The 25205-nt window shown below is 32.9% G+C and overlaps 4 protein-coding genes and 1 pseudogene across 6 annotated transcripts; 3 read left to right on the top strand and 2 right to left on the bottom strand.

The window, feature by feature from the left end:
• The first annotated feature begins 392 nt into the window (after window positions 1-392).
• Window positions 393-4307, top strand: LOC123211042 (annotated as a pseudogene).
• A 629-nt stretch (window positions 4308-4936) lies between these two features.
• Window positions 4937-9348, top strand: LOC123210032. 3 transcript variants are annotated; one of them, XM_044628188.1, is made up of 11 exons: window positions 4940-5585; window positions 5757-5870; window positions 5962-6116; window positions 6237-6330; window positions 6615-6685; window positions 6765-6871; window positions 7338-7459; window positions 7954-8042; window positions 8190-8249; window positions 8633-8734; window positions 9020-9348. In XM_044628188.1, the coding sequence occupies exons 1-11, from the start codon at window positions 5429-5431 to the stop codon at window positions 9137-9139; spliced, it is 1191 nt and encodes a 396-aa protein (XP_044484123.1). In that variant the 5' UTR covers window positions 4940-5428; the 3' UTR covers window positions 9140-9348. The 3 variants fall into 3 exon arrangements, 2 of the variants coding, with proteins under 2 accessions (XP_044484123.1, XP_044484124.1); XM_044628189.1 differs by having other exon boundaries at window positions 5225-5585; window positions 5769-5870; XR_006501193.1 differs by lacking the exons at window positions 8633-8734; window positions 9020-9348 and having other exon boundaries at window positions 4937-5585; window positions 7827-8042.
• Window positions 9349-11222: 1874 nt separating this feature from the next.
• On the bottom strand, window positions 11223-13925 carry LOC123210703 (CASP-like protein 1E2). The gene is made up of 2 exons (XM_044629184.1): window positions 13613-13925; window positions 11223-11764 (listed from the first exon to the last, which is right to left on the bottom strand). The coding sequence occupies exons 1-2, from the start codon at window positions 13837-13839 to the stop codon at window positions 11416-11418; spliced, it is 576 nt and encodes a 191-aa protein (XP_044485119.1). The 5' UTR covers window positions 13840-13925; the 3' UTR covers window positions 11223-11415.
• Window positions 13926-17794: 3869 nt separating this feature from the next.
• On the top strand, window positions 17795-20672 carry LOC123211645 (CASP-like protein 1D1). Its single transcript, XM_044630437.1, has 3 exons — window positions 17795-18067; window positions 19545-19671; window positions 20448-20672. Exons 1-3 carry the CDS (start codon window positions 17829-17831, stop codon window positions 20670-20672), a joined length of 591 nt encoding a protein of 196 aa, XP_044486372.1. The 5' UTR covers window positions 17795-17828.
• Window positions 20673-22879: 2207 nt separating this feature from the next.
• On the bottom strand, window positions 22880-24523 carry LOC123210385 (divinyl chlorophyllide a 8-vinyl-reductase, chloroplastic-like). Its single transcript, XM_044628711.1, has one exon. The coding sequence runs from the start codon at window positions 24339-24341 to the stop codon at window positions 23094-23096; it is 1248 nt and encodes a 415-aa protein (XP_044484646.1). The 5' UTR covers window positions 24342-24523; the 3' UTR covers window positions 22880-23093.
• Between the last annotated feature and the right edge of the window lie 682 nt (window positions 24524-25205).

Raw genomic sequence — 25205 nt, 5'->3', positions numbered from 1 at the left:
TTTGGTAATTAATTAGATATCTTCTAACTATTAGAAAAAGAGCTATACTCTATATATATATATATATATATATATATATATTTGATACATAATTTAAATATATAAATAATATGTTATCATATAATTAGATTTAATTTTAATTTTAATTTTAAATAACCTAATTATATTAGGATATATTATCTAAATTATATAAAATATATATATTCCTAACTTTATTGGATAAAATATCTCACTTCGATTTTGCTACAGAAACCGTTGCTTCAATTTTGCCTCTTAAAACTTTCTATTCGCCCGTACTGCGGCGTCCTGGTCCCTTTCACTCCAAGTCACCACCCTGACACTTCAATTATTGACTTATGGTCTGTTATATTAAAACACAGGAACAAGGATTTTCATCACCGACTAATTTGTGAGATAGATTGTAATTGTAATGTTGAAGATTCCGTTAGACTGTCATGCAAAAGAATACGCCGAAAGGGGATTGAAAAACACAAAGATAGCTCTGGAAAGATTGACGGGTCTATAGGCCTCTGTAAGGAATGGGACTGCTGTAAATGCAGAAACAGATTCTGTGTCTATCCATTAATCAAAACATGAGTTGTCATTTATGTCGATCCATGGCTTCTCGAGGAGTCAATTTACGAGTAGGAAACCCCCATACCATGCATCAAAATGAAAAGAAAGTTGGCACCTTTACATGATGGAGGGTTCTCTTATTATTTAACTACTAATTTAAAACTTGTCCTTGTTCTCTTTTTGGATTGAGACAAACTAAATCCTCCAACCTATCTTCCCAAATCTGGAAAGTCTCTCTCTTTATAATTGGCTTTGCCTCCCCTTTGCTTCTTTTTTCTTCCATTTTCATGGCAGGCTCAGCCAATGAACGTCTTGCTTTTGGAAAGATGGGTTATGGGTTAATTTCGAATCTCTACCGTATTTTTTAAGTTTTGTTTCTTGTCTAATGGTTTTATTTTTGCGGTTATTTCTATAGATGCAAGCATTATAGGAGAAGATGCAGGATTCGAGCTCCTTGTTGCAATGAGATCTTTGATTGTCGTCATTGTCACAACGAGGCTGCGGTATTGCTATAAAAATACTTCTTGTTTATCTCTTTCTGCTTTGTTTAGCTTGATATATTTGTCCATTTTGATGTGGGTTTTTGATTCGTTTTAGCTTCTTTATTGGTATTTGCTTATCTCTACTGGTTGATTTAGCTTGAATATTTATAAAACTGCCTCGTTCTTATCTGGGATTAGTTCTTTTTTTGTGCACCTATGTTTAATTTCTTGTTTTGCCTAAAATATTTGTAAACGAAACCTTATTTTTGATATGGCTATTGCTTCTTTGCTGGTTTTCTCATTGTTTGGATCATTAGAGCATGCTGAAAGACTCCTATGATCGACATGAAATCGTTCGACAAGATATTAAACGAGTATGGTATCTTTGCCTGTTTAATAATAATTTGCTTTGAAAATTTTTATTGTACTTGAATCCACAATGACGAGAAGATTGGATAATTTGGTGTTACAGGTTGTTTGTTCTGTGTGTGATACAGAGCAGCCGGTATGTATGTGTCCCTCGATTTTGGACACGAGGCTTAGTGCCTTATGATTTTTCTCTAATTTTATGCTGAATTCATTTGTATTTCAGGTTGGTCAAGTTTGTATTAACTGCGGCATCAATATGGGGGAATATTTCTGCAAAATTTGCAAGTTCTATGACGATGATGTAATCATACTCTCTCAGATTTACCTTTAAAAGTGAAACACAAAAATATGCAAGGTTTAGGGGAAAAAAATTGCGTCTTAAGCATTGTTGATCCATCGAGCTTTTATTTCTGGATGAAATAGATTAAGATTTGATATTTGGTGCATGATACTAGTGTGCTACTATAACTTTTTCTTCTCTAGTAATGTCAACTTCTGTTTCTATACACTGCAGACTGGGAAGTAGCAGTTTCATTGTGATGACTGTGGAATCTGCAGGTCAGGGAGAGTTCAATCAGTGGCTTCGGATCTTTTTCGCCATTATTATCCATTATTGCTATTAGAGTTCTTGATATGAACTTTCATAGTCTAACATATATTTTGTAAACAGGGGGGGTGGTCGTGAGAAATTCCTTCATTGCAAGAAATGCGGTATGCAGGTAGCTTGTTTCCCACCTATAAAACACCATCTAAGTAGATGTCTATAGCTATGGATGGCATTTTGTTTTGTGATGTCTTATCTTTACTTTTGAGTTTTCTTTTTCTTGTTTATGTTGCTTGTGAGGGGTTGCAGAGATATCTGTCAATCATATAACCATTTTTTTCCTTGACCGCGGAAAAAAAAAATTTGTTATATTGTCGAGTTCATTTTCAGCCTTTGCATTCATGCTTCTTTATGATCTTTTTAATTTTTCAGGGTCTTGCTATGCGATAGCTTTGCGGGATAATCATTTATGTGTAGAAAATTCCATGAGGCACCATTGCCCCATTTGTTATGAGGTTTGTATTGTATACATTTCATCTTTGTCAAGAAGTTAAAAGAATCACAATAGGCTGAATCTGTCATTCTGTTTTCCCAAGTACCTTTTCGACTCCCTGAAAGATACTATTTTCGTGAAGTGTGGCCACACAATGCATTATGAATGCCACCATAAAATGATAAAGCGTGGCCAGTAATTTACGTCAAATTCTTAATATAATTCGATTTTTGTTTTTTCACAAATCAAAGCATCTGTATTTAGTTCCTGACTTGAATTTGTATCGTCATCCAGGTACTTTTGTCCCATTTGGTCGAAGTCAGTGACTGATACGTCTAGAACCTGGAAGAGACTTGACGAGGAGGTAGGTTTCTTCAATGTATTTATGCATTGTTCAACAAGCTTTGCTGTAATTCCCTCATGCTTAACTGATTCTGGTTTCAGGCTAATATCTCGAAATTGGTTTGTTTTCAGATACAAGCGACCATAATGCCTGAGGACTACCGATACAAAAAAGTAAATTCTTGTTTACATATCTGTCATCCAGGTCTTACTTTTCCAGTCCTTTCTTGCCTTTTCTATGTAGCTTTTCAAGTAGTGTTTTAAAACCCAAACTGCCTGGTTCAACCAGATTGATCAGGACCCAGGGATCAGCCTTGTCCAAGTCAAGTTTTAATTTAGTATTAACCATTGGACTAGATTAACCTGTGGTTGAACGTTGGATCAATCTAATCAAATCATTATGCTGACGTCAACCCAAAATTTTGTAATTGTTGGACTCAAACTCAAGTCCGAACACAATGCCACAAGACTACGATTCCATTTAGTTATATATTATTCTAATTTTTATTTAATTTTTTTAATTGAATTAGATATTAAAAAGAAAATGTTGGGCATAAAATTTTGCAATTGTTAAGATTGGTGAATCCTAATCAGGGTTGATAACATTGTTTTCCAATACTTTTAAAGGACTGATTCCGTAAGACTAAGACTATATTGGGCTGTGATTATCATCTGGGCATGTTCATGGCACAGAGAAAAATACTTAATAGTGTTCAAGGATAATATTAATCTTAATAGAAAGTAAAAACAGAGGGGTTCTAGATGTAAGGACCTTAACCCAAGGATTTTCCTTTGGAAGCTTTGTGTTGCGATGCTATGCCGTTTCTTTCTGAATTGTTAGTTTCCGATTTCACAGATTATCTCCCGTCTTAACCACTGTACAATTCTTACCATTTCCTTGCATAATCTGCTTTAGGACATCTAAGAAGTACGTATAATTTGCAGGTTTGAATCCTCTCCAATGACTGCAACGACACAACTGAAGTTTACTTCCACATAATTGGGCAGAAATGCAGTCATTGCAAATCATACAGCACCCGGACAATTGCTCCTCCTGTTCTGCCTCAGTGATGAGATTATGTTCCACCAATACGCACAGCCATTGAAGTCATTGAAAGCCTGCACCCTGAGCGTTGAACATCAGAAGGATTTTTGTCAGACAATCCATCTCATTCAGTTGTATTTCTCCTACTAAATTTATGTATAATCCACATCCTATTATTTCAATTTATTGCAGCATTTGTTTGTGTGCATCAGAAAACTCTTCTGAGGTCATTCTTTCTTCCTCCAATTTATCGAATCAAACCCAGCAAAAGGGTCCATGAGTTGGTGTAGACACTGTATACAGTAAACAGAAGACCATTGGGGGTGGATTTGATCACTGTTTAGATCGAATGAGTTAAGTTCAAGTTAAAAAGTTTCAGAGTGAACTTGATTTAAAGTAGAGCTCACTTCATCAACGATTATTTTTTTCTTTTTATGCAATTCTCCTTTTTTTTTAGATGATTCTTTTGAATTCAAATAATTCTCTTTCTTTTCGATCTTGAGTTGATAATTTTAAGTTAGAGTTGAACTTGAAGTAACCTTTATTTAGATTTGATTCAGTTTAAATCCATCCTACAAAGTATGGGCTATGTGTTACATGAATGCAGGAAGTGGTTATTTTGTAATCCACTTTATTTTATTTAAAATTTGCCTCAGATTTGTGCAATAAAAATTTTCATCTGTCTGATGTTTACTATAAAAAATGAAAGCACTCATTCTTTTTTATTTCTAAAAAAATGTATGCATATTTAACAAATTGAAAATATAATTAAATTCGAATATAATGGCTACGTTTAAACTATTATATAAAGTTCAACCATTTGTATTTAAGGGTGAATTTAAATCAAATCAAATTTAAACAAGTATCACTTTAAGTTCGATTAGTACGTATCGACAAAGAAAAAGAGAGTTTTTCAATGCAGTGTCGTAGGCACTATGAGAGGATTTTAATCGATCCAAATATCAATATAGATTTGAGTAATTTGGATTAAATCCATCTCCTATAATATAAAATATAATTAAATTAGATTGCAATAGTTGCATTCAAACAGCTATATAAATTTCAATAATTTGTAGATAGAAGTGGATATGGGTGGAGCCAAACTTGATCAAAAGTCAGCTTGAATTTGGATCCAATATAGAATGATCAGTTTAAAGTCAAGTTTGATTCGTTCAAATCACAAAAAAAAAATCACCAAAAAAAATTGTCAACAAGCTAGTTTTTTGGTGTAGTGCTGCCAACGTACTGACTCGCGTGAGGATTGTAGCCAAGCTTGAGTTGAAAAATTTTAGCTCGAATTTGAATTGTTTGGATTGAATATTAATCCGAACTTGGTGTTTAAATCCAGTCCACCCCAGACCTTTCTTTATTTTGGGCTTACAATGCCTTTTTTGGGTGCTTGGGTTTTCCAGACTGAAGAAAGGTCCATTAATTTTCAGCGCAGGTCCACAGAAATATCATTGGACCGACGCTGCACACAAGCACCCCAAACCCTGACGGTATTGAGAAACCTCAACTCAAGCTCCGGCGAATACAATTAACGTCAACTGAGTTCAAGCTCGAGCGATTCATACGTCATGCAAACACTCTCGAACGCGCGTCTACTCAGTCGAGTCTTGAGACCGTTGATTCTCCTGAACTCGCCTGAGGTACAAATCTTCATTGCCTCTAACAATCGTCTTCAACAATGGCATCAGCGCAACACTTTTTCTTCTTTTTCTCCCTTCCTCTCAGGTACTCATATTTCATATCGCTTTTTATTTTCGCTTGACAGTTATGAAAGCTAGGGCAAATATTGAGTCTGTTTGGATGCAGTGTTATTTTTTATTCGGATTTTATTCGATTGCCTTAAGAATTGGATTGGTTTTCGAAGCAACTGTCTCTTTGACCGCGACTTAATGATAGTAAAATTTGCAGAAGAAAATCGTTTGCAAACATCAACAGACCTAGTGCGTTTAATGTTGACATCGAGAGCTTTCTTTTCTAAGGAGGTGAAAAGCATTGAGTGCAATCCCTCAGGTTGTTAGCAAAGTTTGAAAATCTGTTTGTGATTGTTCTTGGATATTGTTTTTGGGATGTGATGATATATACTTGTTATTGTTGAGTACAGCGACGGTGAAGGAGCTATATGATAAGATGCTCGAATCTGTGAACATTAAACGATCAATGCCCCCGAATGATTGGTTGTGGTCATTGATTGAAAACTGTAAAAACCATGATGATATCAAACTTCTATTCGACATTTTGGAGAACCTCCGCAGATTTGTTAGCTCCAGAGCTCCTTTTTATTTTTGTATTTTAGTCTGAATTATTGTTCTTTCGTAATCCGACTTTTAATCAGTTGTGCTGGAGTTGTTTATATACTTGTGTTGTGTTTGGTTGCAGAGATTGTCAAATCTTCGCATTCATTCCAATTTTGATTGCAATCTTTGCCGGGAAGTTGCAAAGGCATGTGTTCGTGTAGGAGCCATTGATTTTGGTATGCCTTGGGAATGTGTGTTTGTGATTTTGCTTGAATTTTTTTTCCTAATGTGAGTTGATATATGCATTGCAATGACAGTTTCTTTCATCCGAACTAGTTGTTAGCCTGTTCTTGGTTTGATCTAGCTTCTGATAGATATTTATTATAATTGCTAGATTGAATTTGATGTTCAGAACTTTTGTGTTGCAAGCTTTCTTAAAATATAATGAAAATGCATGTAGTTTATGGTCTTCAATATATCAGTGACATTAGTTTTTGCTTCTTTTTTTTTTCCCCCCAAGGAAAGAAGGCTTTGTGGACGAATAACATGTATGGATTGAGTCCTAGTGTTGCTTCTGCCCATCATTTGCTGGTATTTATGGCATTAGACTCATCTTTTGTGTTCAATTTTGCATATTTTAATTGCCTGATAATTTATGATTCAACTGCAGTTATTTGCTAAAGATCACAAGGATGCTAAACTCATGGTGGAAGTAATGAAACTTTTGAAACGCAATAATTTACCATTACAACCTGGAACAGCAGACATTGTTTTCAGGTTTGTTGGATATAATTTATGCCACTTCATGATTAAGCTTTCTTCTGCTAAAAAGCTGGGATCAATGAGAAATTTAAGTCACGCTCAGATTTGAATAATCCTGAAGTCCTTAAGAGGTTCTCAGTTTTTTTCATTGTCTAATTTTTCGGCCTAGCAATCTCTTGCATCTTTCAATCTGGATACCTTCTAATGTTTACACTTCTGGATTGTTATCTGTATACATGCAGTAGATCAGGTTGTTGTTTGAGTAAACCATCAATATCAGCATTTCATCTGCTTTAATATTTTTGGATGTGAATCCTCTTGGATAGTTAAATTTAATTGTGCCTCCATTGTCATTATGTACCTAACTTAACTTGTGGGCTGCAGAATTATTTGATTCTGCTAGACTTTAATGACTGCGAAATATTATGATCCTACCTGTCATCATGGTTATAATCTTATATTTTTTATTGAACTCTTGCAGAATTTGCTATGACATAGATGATTGGGACTTGATCTCCAAGTATTCCCAAACATTTATCAAGGCTGGAGCAAAGTTGCGACAAACTACGTTCAACACTTGGATGGAATTTGCTGCTAAAAGAGGTGTGAACAAGTTCTCAATGCTTTATTTTGTATTACTTCAAAGTTCAGATTTGTGTTCATCTATTTTTTTTTTTATAAGACCAGCACTTTATTTGTTGCAATATTGGTAGTTAAGGTTGGAGGTTGGAAGTGGGAGAATGTCTGGTGTGTTTTGGGTTTTCAACCAATTAGTCAGTGAAAATAATTCTGTTACAAACTTTTTTATATTGTGTTTTAGCGCTCTTCTGTTAACGAGGTTTTTGAGGGTAAAACTCATTCTCATCCATTGGCCATTTGGGCTGTTGATGGATAATTTCTCTTCAAATGTCACTTGCATCTGATCATGCAAAGACTGACAAACTTTTTATTTCATGTCACTTGATTAAAGACACAACCTATGTTTCTTCATATAGTGGGAATTCACATCTTAGAGTTCCTCTGCCTCGAAGGGATGGTTTTGTTATGCATAAGACTAATTCCTTATTTATAAAGAGTTTCAAGTTTCTGGCACCTAGGAGACACTGAGGCATTGTGGAATATTGAGAACTTGAGATCTGAGTTGATGAAGCAGCATTCTCTTGTGACTGGGTTTTCATGTGCTAAGGTATAAAATTCTGGACTACTTTTGATATGTAAAGCGTAATGTCATCACATTGTGTGACCTTTTTGGCTGGCCTCTGGCCTGATCAAGTATGTTTTCATTATGGCTTGGTACATAATTATCTTTCTCTAATTATTGTTGTCTTTGCAGGGTCTTTTACTGGAAGGTAAGCCTGAGGAAGCTGCTGCCATCATTCAAGTTCTTAATCAGGTAAACCAGGTGCCTTTTGCTTAATCTTAATGGAACATAATTGGCAAATAACAGTCCCTCTAAAAACACAGAGGAAAAAATACCTTTAAAAAATTTAAACGATATTCTTGCTACTTCAAGGCTATTCTTACTCAACTAGAGCTTTGTTTGTTGTATCTACTTGGAAATAGTACAAATTCTTCAATTTGTTTATCATTATATTATTCAAAGGTGTTAAACAGTTGTCTTTTAACTTCCTTCTTATTATGCTAAGGATGAATACCGTAAAATTCTGACCGTTTACGAGGCAGTGTGAGGAAGGGAAAATTTCTATATGATGTGAGTTTGTTTGTTTGAACTCAATGATATTTTATATAACATCACCATATATATATGCCTGCCAGACTTTATCTGATGCAAAGAGGTCAGGCATTATGAATGAACTTCAGAAGCTGATAAACGAGTGGCCTTTAGACGTTATAAGGCATCGAAAAGAGGACAAGAAGGTTTGCTTTGATTATTATATATGTAATACTATACGTACAAACATTTCTTAATAACTTGTCTGTACAAACTGTCTTGACAACAAGCAATTGAATTATTTTGAAGTAAGAAAATAAAAACACTCACATCACTTAATCGCATGTTGTCACGTTAGTTTGTTTGGATAAGTTAATAAGAAATGCTTGTACATGTCATTTTATTCTTATTATATTTACTACTATCTATTTCATTAGTCTATATGTTGCCAAGCTTACCCTAATTTATTCCTGTTCCATTTGATCGAGCAGACAGTAGCTACTGCTTTAAAATCTGATATTCCTGCCATGATTACTACTCTCGCAAATTGGGGCTTGGAGGTGAGCGTAAATTTAGAAGCCTTGACAAGGATGGAAAGTATTATGGCTTAAAGTGCAAGTCAATGAAAGTGAAGCACATCATTTTCCTAGGGCTTCATTGCATCAATGAAATGGAGAATGGCCATTTTTCATGTTAATCACTTGGCAATTTTATTTCTGGAATCAGGCTGTAGATTTGAGTAGCCAACTCTAATTTCATTTTGAATGATTTTGTATCACATTCATTGCATATCATTCTCAGGATTGCATTTTTTACCTTAGACCTTCTTCTTAGATATGATAGGAATAGAGATGCAAATGAGCCGAATTGAGTTGAGTTGAGTCGAGTCGAATAGTGCTTGACTCGAGCTCGGCTTGAATACATATATATGAAGCTGAAGCTTGAGCGAGCTGAACTGGTGAAATCTGTGTCCCAAGCTCAAGACAGAGAAGATTAGCTTGAGTTCGGCGTAAATTATTACATTATAACCTTAAAAATTTTTAAATATTATATTTAAACCATTATAATCTTTATATTTATTAATTTCTTGTAGGTTAAAAAATAAGATTATAACAGTGTAATTAAACTTTGAGGGGTTAATTGGAATTTTATCTTAGCTGAGCCATAAGCTCATGAACTATTTGAGTCAGTCAACATCATACTCAAGACCAAGATAAGTCGAACTGAACCATAAGCTACTTGCGAGCGGCTTGGCTCATTTGTACCCTTAGGTCATTGGAATTGTTATTTTTTTTCTTTATTTCGTTCAATGGGGTTTCAGAACACAAATCCCATTCTGCCTTCTAAATTAGCTGCATTTATTGAACGATTTTATGTCCTTTCGCAGTTGCAAATTGTATTAGTAGTACACATAATTTAAATTAGCACAATGACATCCATTTTGAAGGGTTCATAAACGTTAGAAGACCGTACAATCTACGGGTGCAAAACTAAACCTTCATTTCTTTTAGGGGTGGATTCGAATTGAATTGAGCACAAACAAGGGTTAACTCAAGTTAGGCTTGAAAACCAACAACCACCTTGGGATTGATCTCGGCTTGGTTTGGCTTTTTATGAACAGTACTGTTAGGGAAAAAGATGAGTGCTCAAAAAAGAAGAAAAATTCTCAACAAAGAGGAAGAACCGCTAATAAGGTGAGTTCTAATGCAACAACGCTGGTGAGCCCTCGAATTCTAGCTTACCCTAAATTCGGTTGGTCTTGCCTGAACATGAAATCTAGCTTGGGTTGGGCAAAAACTTTCCTTGTATTCTTCAACAAACAGATCAAAGATGTCTCGTAGTTTAATATCCTACTTAGAGTGTGTTTGGTTCAGGAGAATAAAAAATTATTTTAATATTTAATATTTTATTATTGATATTATATTTTATGATTCGATTACTATAATTAATATAAAGTATAATTTAATTATTATGTTACGTGAAAATATTAAAATATTATTAAAATAATATTAATTTTATTATAATTTAACCCTTGTTTAATAAATTTAGTTTAAGATATTAAATAAATATGAACAAATTGTAATAAAATTAAAATTATTTTAATAATTTTTTAATACTAAAGAAAGTTGTAATTAAATTCCACTTTTATTAATTGTCACATCATTATGTAATTAAAGATAATTATAATTTTTTAATACTAATAAATGAATAAACTAATTTCAATAAAAATAATATAGATTTCTAAAGTAGTCTCTTAAACCCTGATAAACTTTCAATTTCTGAAACGAAAGATTTCTTAAACTAAACTCCCCTTTTTATTTATAGTTTTTCTCAATGTTTTTAAGCTTGATCAACAGTTGATTATGACCAGTTGAGTGGATTGGTAATGTTAACCTGATAAAATTGTATGTGTATACATACATACATATATATATATATATATATATATATATATATATATATATATATATATATATATATATATATATATATATATAGAGAGAGAGAGAGAGAGAGAGAGGAAACCCTAAACTTTATACAAGTAGTGTAATCAAGCTGAGTTGTTGGTAAGCTGTTTGTCTCAAATTTGACTTTTTTGGAGCTCTTTCTTAAAGTAATTGGGCCAAGCTCAAGCCGAAACACTACTTTGCTTGGTTTGGCTTAATTATACCCCTACTATAAATAAACCCAACATTTAGCGATAATTGTTTCCAATTTCGTGATACTTGTGTCCAGTCATAGACTTGAAACATAGGTTCAGTTCAGTCATTTTGCAGACATTAATATAAGAAACCATGGTTGGAGTCCCAGATGGGCATTAAAATTAACAGAAAAATAAGAGATAGCTTTTCATGCATGCATAATATCGCTCAAAGTTTCTTTCTTTCTAGTTGGGCATATTGTTGTGAGCTCCTAAAGCTTTATAGGCAACCAGCAAGAGAAACGCCAATCCACCTAACTGAGACAAGCCAATTCCAGCAGCAGCTTGCTCACAAAATTTCCCAAAAGCATTGCAAACTTTATGCCATTGCACATGTGAATTTCCTGTGTACCCCAACACTCCGATGGCCGCGGCTGCGCTGCTACTTGAAAATAGCAACGCCACCATCACGAGATCAAGAACGACAATGATTGACACTGCTAAGCCCCTCTTTCTGCCACCCTTGCTCGCAAGCAAAACTAACAGAGACGCTGCTGCATATGAGCATGCAATGAGATTTGCCACCATATGATATCTGGAAAAAAGAAAATTAGCAGTCAAAATATATATATATATATATATTTCCAGAAATTTTGTGAAGCAGTAATAAATAATATATATATATATATATATATATATATATATATATATATATATATATATATATATGAGTTAGTTGAATATCAATGTCAATGTAAATAGATGTTGATCGTTGAAGCTCATAATTAATGGCAATTTATGGTTGGGAAAATGAAGAAGATGACAACTTGGCCTTGCAGTTGGATGTAGTTGGTGTCATTTATAATTTTGGTGGATTGGTCTGATCATAGCTGAGCATAGAGTCAACTTGAACTAAGAGAAAAGATATAATGCTTTTCCCGAGTACTAGCTTGATTAAAATGGGAAATAATATCATTAAAAGACTGTCGGTATTATAAACAGTATTATAAAAAAAAAAAAGTATTATTAATAAGATAAATAATATTATTAAACAGATAAATTAGTCAATTTTAAGCTAAGCTACCAAATTTAAAATTTATCTTAAAATCAATTTATTTAAATCGAACTTAAAATCAACTCTTATCTTAAGTGGAATGGACAATGATAGACAAAAAGTTTCACACCTTGTCTATATATTTTTTCAACACCACACCTTCATAAAATTTGGCAACCACTGAAACCTAGTAACATCAATTAGATAATGACCTACCCTCTCATGGGAAAGACTTGGCTGGAAGGTTAGATTTGATACTTGGTTGAGTAAAATTTGAATTCGAATCAAACGAGTCAAATTTGAATTAATCTAAATAAAATTAAATTATTTTTGCACCAAGTTCAAACTTTCGTTGGTTGATTTCAAATCGATGTTTTTAAATTTAGTTTTGTTTGGATTCAATTTAAATTGAATCCAATCATACATTGACATGTTTCTTAACAATATTTTTTCTATCCTAAAATCAGGTTATATATATCATTCAATAAAACTATATATATTTATTTTAAATATATATTTAATATATATTATTATATAATTAAATTAATTTTAAATTAAAAATAAAATAATATATAATCATATAATAATACATATAAATATATATCAATTTATATGTTCCAAATACGTAAACATAACATTATTTTTATACCATTATGTGCATCTGTAAAATATGACTTTGAAAAACAGGGACGCTCCCAAAGAGCCAAATTATCCTTCTGTACGAAAAGCATTAAAATTCCTCTTATATTTGGATCATACATGTATTCTATATATATATAGAGAGTACGAAAGCATTTAAATTATTCCATATAGAAAATTTCGGTTCAATAACGTTGTATATTAGTAAGATATTATCTATTTTAGATATATATAATCACAGTTTTGTTTTTAAGTTTTATACTCTAAAATATTTTTAATAGTTTCTCAACATTCTCAAGCTCTGAAATACTCATATTCAAACAATGTGGGATGTCCATAAAAACTCAATATTTTTAGTAGTTTGACCCACTACCAAGCTATTGTCTGTGTTGAATATGTAATTCATCATAGTTATATTTTTTAGCTTTGTTATCTAAAATGTATTTAGAGAATTTCTTATTGTGTTAAAATAATTAGAGATGTTTGTATATATTAAATATTTTTAATAATCCGACTTAATATTAAGATATTATCCGTATTGAATATAGTTCGTTACGATTTTATTTTTAGATTTTTAACTTAAAAAATATCTGAAAACTCATAAATTATTTAACCTATCTTCTCTTATTATCCCTAAGCAATACAAGATTTATTACATATCTAATATCTTTTTTTAACTTTGCCCATATAAGATTTCTTTAGAAATATTGCAACATATATGTTAAAAAATAAAGATGAAGAAGAACTTACACAAAGGCAGACTGGTATTTCCACTTAGCAGTGACAGGAACATCAACAGGAGGAAAATTGGCCAAGATCTTCATCGAAATGACCTTACTTTGCTTATTCAGCCCCATAACAAAGACAGCAGCCAGAGTAAGCAGCAAGGCGAACAACCTCAGATACAACTCACGGCCGTTCACTCTTCCTTTGCTGTTCATCTTCATCTCAACTTTGCCCTCCATCCCATTGTCCATTTGAAAGAAATTAAGAAAGACTGGGAATTGGGCAATTTACAGTAATGGAGAGATGTAAATTTAGCGTGAAGAAATTAGTGAGAAGATAGCCTTAAATAGGGTCACAAGCAATAAATTGTAAGCCTGGGTGACGGGGACGCACAAAAAGTTTGTTGAAATGTGCTGTCTTCATTATATAATTGCATCCAAATGCAATTTCAACGTCTGTAATACTTGCACGGCGGCAGATCCAATCCAAGATGGCTTGACTTAAATTCATCATTTGGCTTGAATGATTCGATTTTAAGTTAGTTCCAGTTTGATAATTTTGTTCAAGATTAACTCATTTGTCTATTTGGTGAACTGTTCATCCAATGTTGATAATATTGCATCCAATGTTCATAAAAAATAACGTATAGTCTTCTATATATTTATAAAAACACAGATACAGATGGAAGTTAGATCTCTATCTCTATCAATTAATGTGTGAAATGAAGCCAATTTGTTGCACTGCAATATTTCTTCCATTAATGGAGTTGAGTTCACACATGAGGTATGGCATTTCCTTTGCATGAATGAAAGTTCCAAATTTTGAAGTCAAATCTAATTTTTCTTACCTCCTCAAAATTCTCCACCGCCTGACTTTTTTTGCCCTTTTGTTCTTACTTCAAATGCTTGATATATTAATACTTTAAACTAAGCTCAATTTACATTTATTTGTACATCGAACCACTCATTGGTGTAAGAGTTTGCACCAGTAAACAAGTCTGTCAAATTTGGGCGGACTTAGGCATAGTAGACAAAGGACTCAGTCGATTTTTTACGTGATTTGACTGAAAATTTCAAAAGTCTACATCTATAGTATTGCTATAAATGAAATATTTCAGGAGACTGAAAGTTATTAAATTGACAGTAGCAAATATTTATTGCCTATCTTGTAGATTACAAAAGTCATTGATAGATTTCTTTTTTGTCACTCCTAAAATAAACTATATTCTATTTATGGGTTCTCTTGCGGGTCACACATTAGAACAGTGTTTATCTACAAATCAAACCCATAATGCTCAAATCTTATAGTATCACCTGAAAATTATTAATATTATTGAAAAAATAAAATAAATAAATAAATCAATCAAATTATAAATTTGATTTAAGTTAGTTTGAATGAAACCGACCCTACCTGATACAATGAGAGGATGATGTTGGTCCAACTCTGCAGGATAGACAGATATACATGTTTATCTTCAAACTGTTCTGAACTTCCTCATTTATCACCATTCCCCACTTCTTATCTTCTTCTTTGATGAGATCATCTATCCGTCCCATCTTATCTTCTTTGATTGAATCATACTATCAGCACCCCTCCTTCAAGATTGGCGTTTTCCCCAAAAGTTGAAGTGTTGGATGGTGTTGTTGAAATGAAGGCCATATCATAACTGCCCCCACGTTGCATCTTTTGCTACTAAATTTGACCAATACCTCGCAGCCAAAGCCCAGTGTCGGCTTAGAGTGAACTGCGCTCCAATTGTTGAAATCCTCTTGGTTCCTGGTTTGATTGACACAGTATAAAGTTATTGCTTTCTTACATTAGATGGTTCATAAAAATGGGTTCAATCTTCAAATCAAGCTCAGGTCATTGAAACCGAACTCATATTTGTATTCAACGTTTCAGATTGAATTTGGCCATCCGGATCTCGAGTTGACCAAGAATTTTGTTAGCTCCACATCCACATTATGTTACTACCATCTAATTTCCAAACTCCACTTGAACTTGACGCCACTTAACATGCCCATCTTGTCCAAGCCCAACCACCCTTGATAGCAATATCCTACACGGCAAGAGTGTCACTTTCGCCTCATCTCTCATCACAAATAATAGATATATAAATATTAGTATTTTATGATACATGATATATATAATATGATATTATAAAATATATAAAAAATTATAATATATAATAGATGCATTGTATAATACAATACGTATCTTATTATATAATATAATATTATTCACCAAGCCAACCAATATCATATTCGAGAATTAAATTTAAATTTGATTCAACTTTAGTGAAATCGGGTCACGAATTACTTATTACGGATGGCTCAGCTTGGTTTCCAACCTAACAAACACATGATAAAATTAGATCTTATATGTATATAATGTGTCAAGTCAATTAAGTAGTTATTAGGTAGCCGGCGAGGATCAATCAACGGACGCAATATTTTCTAATATTATTATATTAATTAATATAAAAAAAGATGGGTTGTTAATCGTTAATTTTCTTTTTAAATTCCAGAAAGTTCTTCAAGACACCTAACCCTTCACTATAATAATTTGCATGCTTTTCAAACAAATGGAAATCTTCACATGGGACAAATTTGCTTACATTGCTAATTAGCTTACATTGCGATGAGGGGTGGAGTCGAGCCAAGTTAATTTAGACTTGAATTTATATTCGACTCAAACAAATCGAAACTTGAGTTGAAGTTCTAACTCAACAGTTCAGTTTAAGTATGAGGGCTCATTAACTTTATTGAAGCTCTTATTTTCTAATAATCCTTTTTATTCTTTAACTTCATCTCTAATGATTTTTCTTCTTTTCTTTCTCTAATGTTACTGTTTATCATTCGAGTCAACTCAAACTCGATTTTATATTTAAGTCGAGTTTAAATTGACACTTATTTGAGTTCAATTCAGTTTAAATCAACTTTTAATTTTAACATTTGTTCAACACTAATTAGTTTCTACATTTTGTTGAGAGATGGCTTAGACTTAAATCCATGTTTATTTTGAACAAATTGAAACTAGAGTCGAAACTTCTTATTGATTATTTATTAGAGTTTCTAGTTTTAGTGTTCCTTCTTATCTTATGTCTTCATTTTTAGCGTTTTTTCTTCTTCTGTCTCTTTGACATTATTATTTACCATTCAAACTAAATAACTCAATATTTAAGATTTAAACCAAATTTAAACTGATACTTATACAAAATTTATTCGGCTTAAATCTACTATATTTCTTCTTTTCATTATTAGTCTCCTACTCATCTCATTACTCAGAATCCTGAAAACGTAAACAAGAAGTTTAAGAATATTCATAAGAATTTTTTATTGTCATGATTAGTGTGTTAATTATGATTTGTTGAAAATCAAAATGGGAAATAACAACGTTGAAATCGTGTTATCATTTCGTTTTATTAAAGGAAAGTAACTTTTAGGTTTTTTTTTTTTTTCGAAAGAACTAGATTATTACAATATTGAAGGTACCAAATTTTCAAATGACTTCCAACGATGCTAATACACATGACATGATTATTTTTTTTTGTTAAAAACGTTGATATAATTATTTTGGTGCACTAATGTGCATATTCCATATTATAATATAGATATTTGCAACCGAAAAATTCTCAAATTAACCCGTTTCCGATATTTATACCCATAAAATACACTCAAAATAAACAAAACTTATGTAAAATAAGCAAAAACAAAACAACAAATTAAATATGGTTGGGTTTTACTCTAGGTAAGTTTTCTTTATTCCAAATGGGTTTTCAAGGAAAAATTTTGGAAATAAAAGGGGTTAATTTAGGGTTTTGTGGGGTTACAATCACCCTAAAATTATGTATGTCAATCAAGAATTATTCCGGTTGTTAGTTTTGAAATAAAACAAAAATTTATATCATTACTTTTTAATAATATTAGAAATTAGACTCGTTTTTATATGATAAAATACATATTAGATATTTTTATGAGAAAATCAGAAAGGTTCGGTCTTTCAACATATTTTGCATACATGTAACTAAAAATAGGGAAGATCGGTCCTTCAAAAGACTTTGCATACATGTTGATAAAAATAAAATGTGTAAAACGAATAAATCTTCAACCTCCTTTTGATCTATAAGTATATATATACACACACGCACTTTGGTGGGTCACCTTAATTTGCTTCAATATTCGCTTCACCAGCTTTGTCCCTTATAATTGGGACAAACGACTTTAGCCACTTAAAAACCATGGAATATTCAACTAATATTCATCATGAACCAACTGCCACCACCTCCGTGAAATCTGAAGCTCCGCCGCCACGTCTCAGGGGCGATGTGGCTCTTAGAGTCTCACTCTTTGCTGCTACACTAGTTGCAGCCGTTGTCATGGTGACCAACAAACAAACCCAGCTTGTGCCTGTTCCAGGAGCTCCGGCGGGAGTCACGATCCTGCATACAGCCAAGTTCCGTCACTCGCCACCCTTCGTGTGAGTGTGTGTAATATATATATACACATACACACACACACACACACACATATATACACAACTTTTACTTCAATGCTTTGCATGCTTTTTATTTACAAGAAACAAGTAATAATCACGAGCAGTGTTTTCAAAAGTAGACGGGGCTGATCAGATGTAACTAAAATCTCAAGTATACAAATGGATATACATATAATATATTATCATATGATTAAATATTATTTTATTTTTAATTCAAAATTTTATATATATAAATAGGATTTAATTATGTCATGTTAACATTATTAGTCCATCTAGTGAATAAAATAAATTGACTAGTAAATCAACCCTTTGACTGTGTCAAAGTCAAGTCCAAGTCTACAAACATTGCTCAAAAGTATGTAAAATCTATTTTTCTATTGTATTCTTTTTAAGATAATTGACTAGTAGGGTTGGATTTAATCTGAGATAAGTTCAAGTAAAGCCCAACTCAACATTAGTTCAAATTCAAAAGAATTAGCTCGAGATCGACTCGTTGAGATTTAAACTCAACTTAAATATAATTTAACTTTAGATTTGATTTAAGTTGACTTGAACTTAACTTATTTATGAAAATGAGCACAATACTTGGTCTTGAACTAAAATTCAAGTTTGAAGGGCTTGGATTGAATCAAACCCTACTTACCAGTCATATCATTTGTTGGACATTACATTTTAAAACTAGTTGTTCATAAGATGAAAGTCCATATAAACAAGGCCGGAGTATGTTAATTTCCCGAGTTTCTCCTTGTTAACTTTGAAAATCCTATTTATCAACTTATAAACTGTTAAAATTAACTGAATCTGTTAGTTATATCATTTTCCCCTCTAAACCCTAAAAACTAACAATTTCCCCTCAACCCAACTTTTTAAAAACAACATTTTTCCCCTAAGGTTTTCAAACTTTTCATATTGAATTTTTCGACAATGACCAGCGATCTCTAGGTAACGTTTTTTCCTCTCCAGCGCGTTCTCCTTCCAGCCATGCTCCTTCTGACACTGTGTGACATTGTCGTCAATGAAGATGACTCGTCTTCATCAACAAAGAGTCTTCGTTGACAAAGATGTCACATAGCATCGAAAAGAGCATGACTGGAAAGAGGACATGTCGGAGAGGAAGAGATGTTGCCTAAAGATTGTCGATCATTGCTGGAAAATTCAATCTAAAAAGTTTGAAACCTTGGGGAAAATACTGTTTTTGAAAACTTGAATTGGAGAAAAATTATTAGTTTTTAGGGTTTAGGGGAGAAATTTAAATTAAATTTAAGTTTATTTTTAATATTAAATATAAAATAACGATTTTGCTCTTAAAATTAACAAACTTAACCACCCATAAATTGATAAATGAGATTTTCAAAGTTAACAGAAGAAAACTTAGAAAAACAGTATACTTTGGATTAGAATAAACCCTTTGGCCAATAAACAATGACTAATAGTATTTGGTATGATTTGATAAATGCAGATATTTTGCAGCAGCATTATCAGTCGCTTGCTTTTACAGTATTTTAACAACGCTTGCATCATTCTGGCTTATTTTGAAGCCTGCTTTTTCCGACAAGTTCTTCCTCCATTTTGTATTTTTGGACGTGGTAAGATCAATTTAAATTATTTTTTTCTCATGGATCCCAATTGTGGTTTTGCAAACTTTATTAAAATAAATTAATGAGGCGAAACATGAATAAAATTAGGGTTGGATTCAATCTAGATCAAACCTGAATAAAACACAACTTGAGATCGACTCAAATAGAAAATAGCCGATTTGAGATTGATGAAGTAAAACTTGAACTCAATTTGGAAATAATTTAACTCTAAATTTTATTTGAGTTGACTCAAACTCAGCTTATTCAAAAAAACGAATCTAATCTTTGGCTCTAACTCACTTTGTTCACTTTAAGCTCAAATTTGAGTTTGATCTATTAGGATCGAATCTAACCCTAATGAAAACTCTTAAAAATAAACAAACCTTTCAACCATTTCATGAGAGCATCACACTTGCTTAAAACCGAGGGTTAGATCTAAATCAATCCAACTTGGTGTTTAGCTCGATTCGAACTGAATTTAAGTTGGAGCTTCAACTCAATAGTTCGGCTCAAATTCAGTTCAAATCTCTTTCTAGTAATACTATCTATCTTGTAATGATACTATTTATTTTTTTAATGATACTATTCATCTTGTCAATATCACTTTTACAACATTTCCAATACTTGTTGGAATGAACTCGAACTTAAGCTAACTATTATAGATTTGATTTGAACTTGAGTCTGTTTATGTTCAAACTCGGTTTAGTTCAAATCCAACCCTAGTTAAAATGTTGAATTCGTTTTGATTTAGCAATGAAATTAATATTGTTAAACTAATGGTGCAGTTGATGTTGGGAGTGGTGGCTTCGGCGACCGGAGCAGCCAGCGCGGAAGCATATAATGGATTGAGGGGCAACCACCATGTTGGGTGGTCGAAAGTTTGCCCAGTTTATGACAGGTTCTGTGTTCATGTAGCAACCTCCGCTATTATGTCACTTCTCGCCTCCTTTATTCTTGTTTCCCTCATTATGCTACCCGTTTTTTCTCTACAAAAACGGGTTCGTCATTAAATCAACAATAATACTTCATGTGCAAACGGTTCAATATAATAAATATAAATAAATAAATAATTATCTTACCTAATTATATTATAACATATAAGTTTATTCGTACCGGTAAGTACCTACCGTTTGCTTAATGTTTCACCTCTGGTTAGACATCTGTTTTCTTGTGATTGTACTAGCTTGTTCTTAATGAGATTTATCCATCTACATAAGGCCCCTTTTATGTACAACTCTCTATGATCTAAAATAAAAAGAGACTGGGTGTGGAAAACAATGTTGTTGGTACTTGTTACGTAATCTATATATTACTCTCATGTGTTAATTTTTTGTGTTGTATTTTGTTTGTAAGTTTTGTTCATGAGATGCATGTGTAATGTCAATTTGCATTGTGTTAAAGTGTTATTAATTATCAATGAAAGATTCGAACTAAACCAAGTTCAAATAAGGACTAGCTTGAGCTTGCTTGAGTTGATAAACAGTATTGTTGAAGCCTTAGAGGGTTGCCGGAAAAGTTAGCAATATCACCCAAGGGGGAAACTAGTTTTACTTAAGCCAAACTTTAACTCTAATTTGAGTTTGGTTTGTTCAAACCGAATGTAGATTCAAGCCTAATTGGCTCATCTCGAATCCATTCCCAGTTATTTTTGTTTTTCTTTCACATAATTATCTTGATTTAGAATACGATGGAAAGAAAAAGAGGGTCCCAATTAGAACTTACGGCTTAAACCAATAATTCAAGAAGCCAGAGCCTCCCAATTGTTTCACAAAAACCAGCAAATAAACTTAAACACAACAATATAAAAATGATTTTATTGATAAAAAGATAGTACAATAGGATAAACCGGAAATTTGAAGAATCGAGGGCTTTCCGATTCGAGTCATTCCAGGCACCGAAAATCTCCGTAATCAGCCTTAAGGCTGTCCACAAAACCCACCTACTTAGCTCTCCCTTTTACAACCCTACCATTTATATACATCTATTCTACCCCTTGGATTAAGACATTTGTCCCAAAATCCCTGGATCGTAACACAAAACAATTGAAATTGGCTATGCAAGACTTTTACATAGTTATCTTTGTACCAGATGGTGGCCAACTACATAGCAATTGAAGTTTTTTGTACACTGTCAATCTATAAACAGTTTATTGTTTTTTCTAAGTCTGACTCACCAGGACTCTTCAACTAAGCCCCCCTGTAATTGATAATTTACATTCATCTAAATTTCAATAATTGGACTTCAGTTTATATGAGGCAGGCAATGAAGCTAATGACCAGGTGAAAAGAATTACAGAAGTTTTGGTATTAAAACAACTGCATGTGTTCTCTTAAACTATTATAGAGCAAACTTTAGGGCAGATGTTGAGTTACAACATTGACATAACACCAGAGAGATATTGAATATGTACCATATCGTTTGAGAATGATAAGAAAATATTGGTTAAATAGTATATAAACTTCTAATTTGTTAAAACACGTTTTGGGTTGTAAAACCCAAAAATAAAATAGGGACAACTCGTTTGCCCAAAATAGACAACTTCTGGACCAGGATCCTACACAAGCTATAAATGGCATGAACTTTTAAAGCACAAAAACTCTTGGACTCCATTGCTCCACACGGACCTAGGCAATGACCATACATTGTAATCTAAGGTTTCAAATTTTGTTTGGTAGTGTGTTCTAAATTGAAGAAACAGGTGCTTGATCAACTTGAAACATATCAAAACACAACCCTAACAGTACACTATGCTAGTTGAATCATATGTTACATTGTTTGAATAGAACACAACTCAACGAAATTTCACAAAATCAAATCTTTATTGTTAGGTAATTCAGATTATTCAAAAGGTTGGTGTTCTCCACTTCCGAATATTTGTGAGGCCAAAACTCTCCCTAATTTATCTAACTTTCGAGACACTAGACTCTCTCCAGGCTGCCCAAACAGAATGCAATTTCCTCTCGTTCTTCCATTCCCCCACTCTCTTCTGTGTTTGCTCAATTTATAACTGCTCATACATGTTTCATAACTGCCCATACATGTTCCATTATTGCCCAATCCCATTTCATAAATGCTCATACATGCCATAGGTGTTTCATAACTGCTTAATCCCATTTCATAAGTGCCGTGCCTATACATATTTCACCAAAATATTAGCCTTAACATCATATGAGCATTCAGCAATTTGTTGAAATTGCTTACACAATAGAGGCAATCATACACAAACATGTCATTGAACATTAATCATACATTTCCCACAACATCAGTTTGTTCATTTGATAAATTGAAATCTTTCAAAACATTTAATAAAATCCATACAACAGTTTGAGAACTTTCTGAGTGTAGGAAACCTCATACCTTTATGCATGCCTTGTTAGAAAACTGGTGATATCAATGGAGCTCTAAATTTACAACTTTACAAACAAGAAGATCTAGATGATAGTTTGTTCCCCCAACTCCTGACCAGCCATCCCTTCCCTAAGCACCCTCTCAAAGAATTCCTCCAGAGTGTCCTTTCCATAACTTGGAGTTTTTTCAGCACTATACTCCCCTGTCTCAGGATCCAAAATCAACATGCTCTCAGCTGCATAATACCTTCCAATTTTCCCAAACTCAGCTGCATCTTCTATAGCAGGAAAGATCTTGACAAGGAAATCAAGAACCCCAATAGCAAAATCCATGATCCCTATTGGCACTTTCAGGAACTTGGGTTCCTTCCCCAAAAGTCTAAACAATATCTCACCTTGTTCCAATGGTGTCAATGCTTTCCCTGGACCTCCAATTGGCAATATTTGGTTAATCTTATCTTCACTCAACACACAATCAGCAATAAATGAAGCCAAATCTTGCTCACTTATTGGCTTGCAAGCACATAACTTCCCATCTCCAAACATCACATAAGGCTTCCCATCTTTCACCAACTCAACCTGTCCCCCTAAGCTTTTAAAAAATGCAGTTGGCCTTACTATACTATAGCTAAATCTACTATCTTCTTCGGCTTCTTTCATCAATTCAGCCTCAAATTTTAGCTTTGCACGCTGAAATTCAAGAAGGGGTTTTTGCACACATATCGCAGAAAGCAAAACAAAATGTGAAGCCCCATGATTTCTACCAGCAACAAGACTATTCTTTGTAGCTTCATAATCAATTTTCCATGAATCTTTCACCCCACCAGTACGACTAGCAAGGCAAGACACAACCACATCTATTGAAACTCCTAAATTTTCCAAATTTTTCTGTAAACTTTCCACATTTCTAACATCAGAAAAGCACACATTTGCTCCTTGTAACTCATTCAAGGTCTGTTCCTTATCATTTCTACCTCTAATTCCACTTCTTTCTCTAGCTATTGCTATTACACTAAAGCCTCTATTAGCCAACTCTTTCACTACAAACTTCCCAATATACCCAGTTGAACCCACCACCAAAATGTTGGTATCTTTTGGATTCTTGTTTCTGAACGAAGATGAGCTGGTTTCAATTGCTGTTGCCGCAGAAGCTGTAATGGGGTTGAATCTTTTGCTACTAAGCTTAAAGGGTTGCGATAAATTTACTCGAGGAAAAGATCTTACCTTAATTTGATGATCAAAGAAGTGAGAAGACAAGCTACTGCTGGTGAAACTTTGACACTTCGGTGAATGGAGAGTGAAGACAATGGTGGAGAAACAAAGAGAAGCCATTATTGTTACTGAAATTTGGTAAAGAAAAGACACGACTGTTAAAGAGGAATGTGAGGCGGGTGTTTTGTCAAAGTTTGGCTTTCATGGCCCTTGCTTCAAGGTAGATTCTATACAATAGGTGGATAAGTTCTGCTAACTGCTCTGAAGATTTTTCTTTTTGCCACATTAAAGTTTCCAGTCTAGTGTTTACATCCTTATGACCAGGGGTGAATTTGAGATTTGAGCCGAGTGAATCTAAGCGAGCTTAAACATGAATCAATTTAAATTAAAAATAGAAAGCTTAAGTTTAAGCTGGAGCTGGTTCAGATGATGAATAATGAGGCTGAAAAATACTAAATTGTTTAAAATAAAAAAACTTTTAGAAAATAAGAAAAATCTTTAAAAAAAGAAGGTTCAATGAAAAATCCAATAATATGATTGTATACATAATAATAATACACATTTCAGGGTTAAAAAGACTATTTCCCACTCAAGGTTTGTTTTTGTATAAATTTTTGTTTTATAATTCTAATAAAATGGTCAAATAGTTGGAATTAGAAGGTAGGTATAAATCTCTCCATCGTATCACCTATCGTCATATTAGAAGAAGGAGAACGTCGAAGACGATATTGAAAGATGAAGTTGAAGAGTAGAGGTGAAATGACTATTTTAAAAATATGAGAGACGATTGAGTTTAAAAAATATGAAAACCCTAAATTTAGAAGTGAAAATATTACTATTCAAAGTTTGAAAACTTTAAGTAAAAATGAAATATTAATTTTTAAAACTTGAGAGGAAAAAAGTAATAAATTTTAGAACTTTTTAATATAAATAGTAAAAGAACTATTTTATCTCTCATTTTAAGAGAAATAATTTACTAGAAAT

The sequence above is a fragment of the Mangifera indica genome, chromosome 3 (assembly GCF_011075055.1).
Source record: "Mangifera indica cultivar Alphonso chromosome 3, CATAS_Mindica_2.1, whole genome shotgun sequence".
Classification (NCBI taxonomy): Eukaryota; Viridiplantae; Streptophyta; class Magnoliopsida; order Sapindales; family Anacardiaceae; genus Mangifera; species Mangifera indica.
The sequence above is the reverse complement of the archived record's forward strand: the minus strand, read 5'-3'. Positions and strand labels throughout refer to the sequence as shown.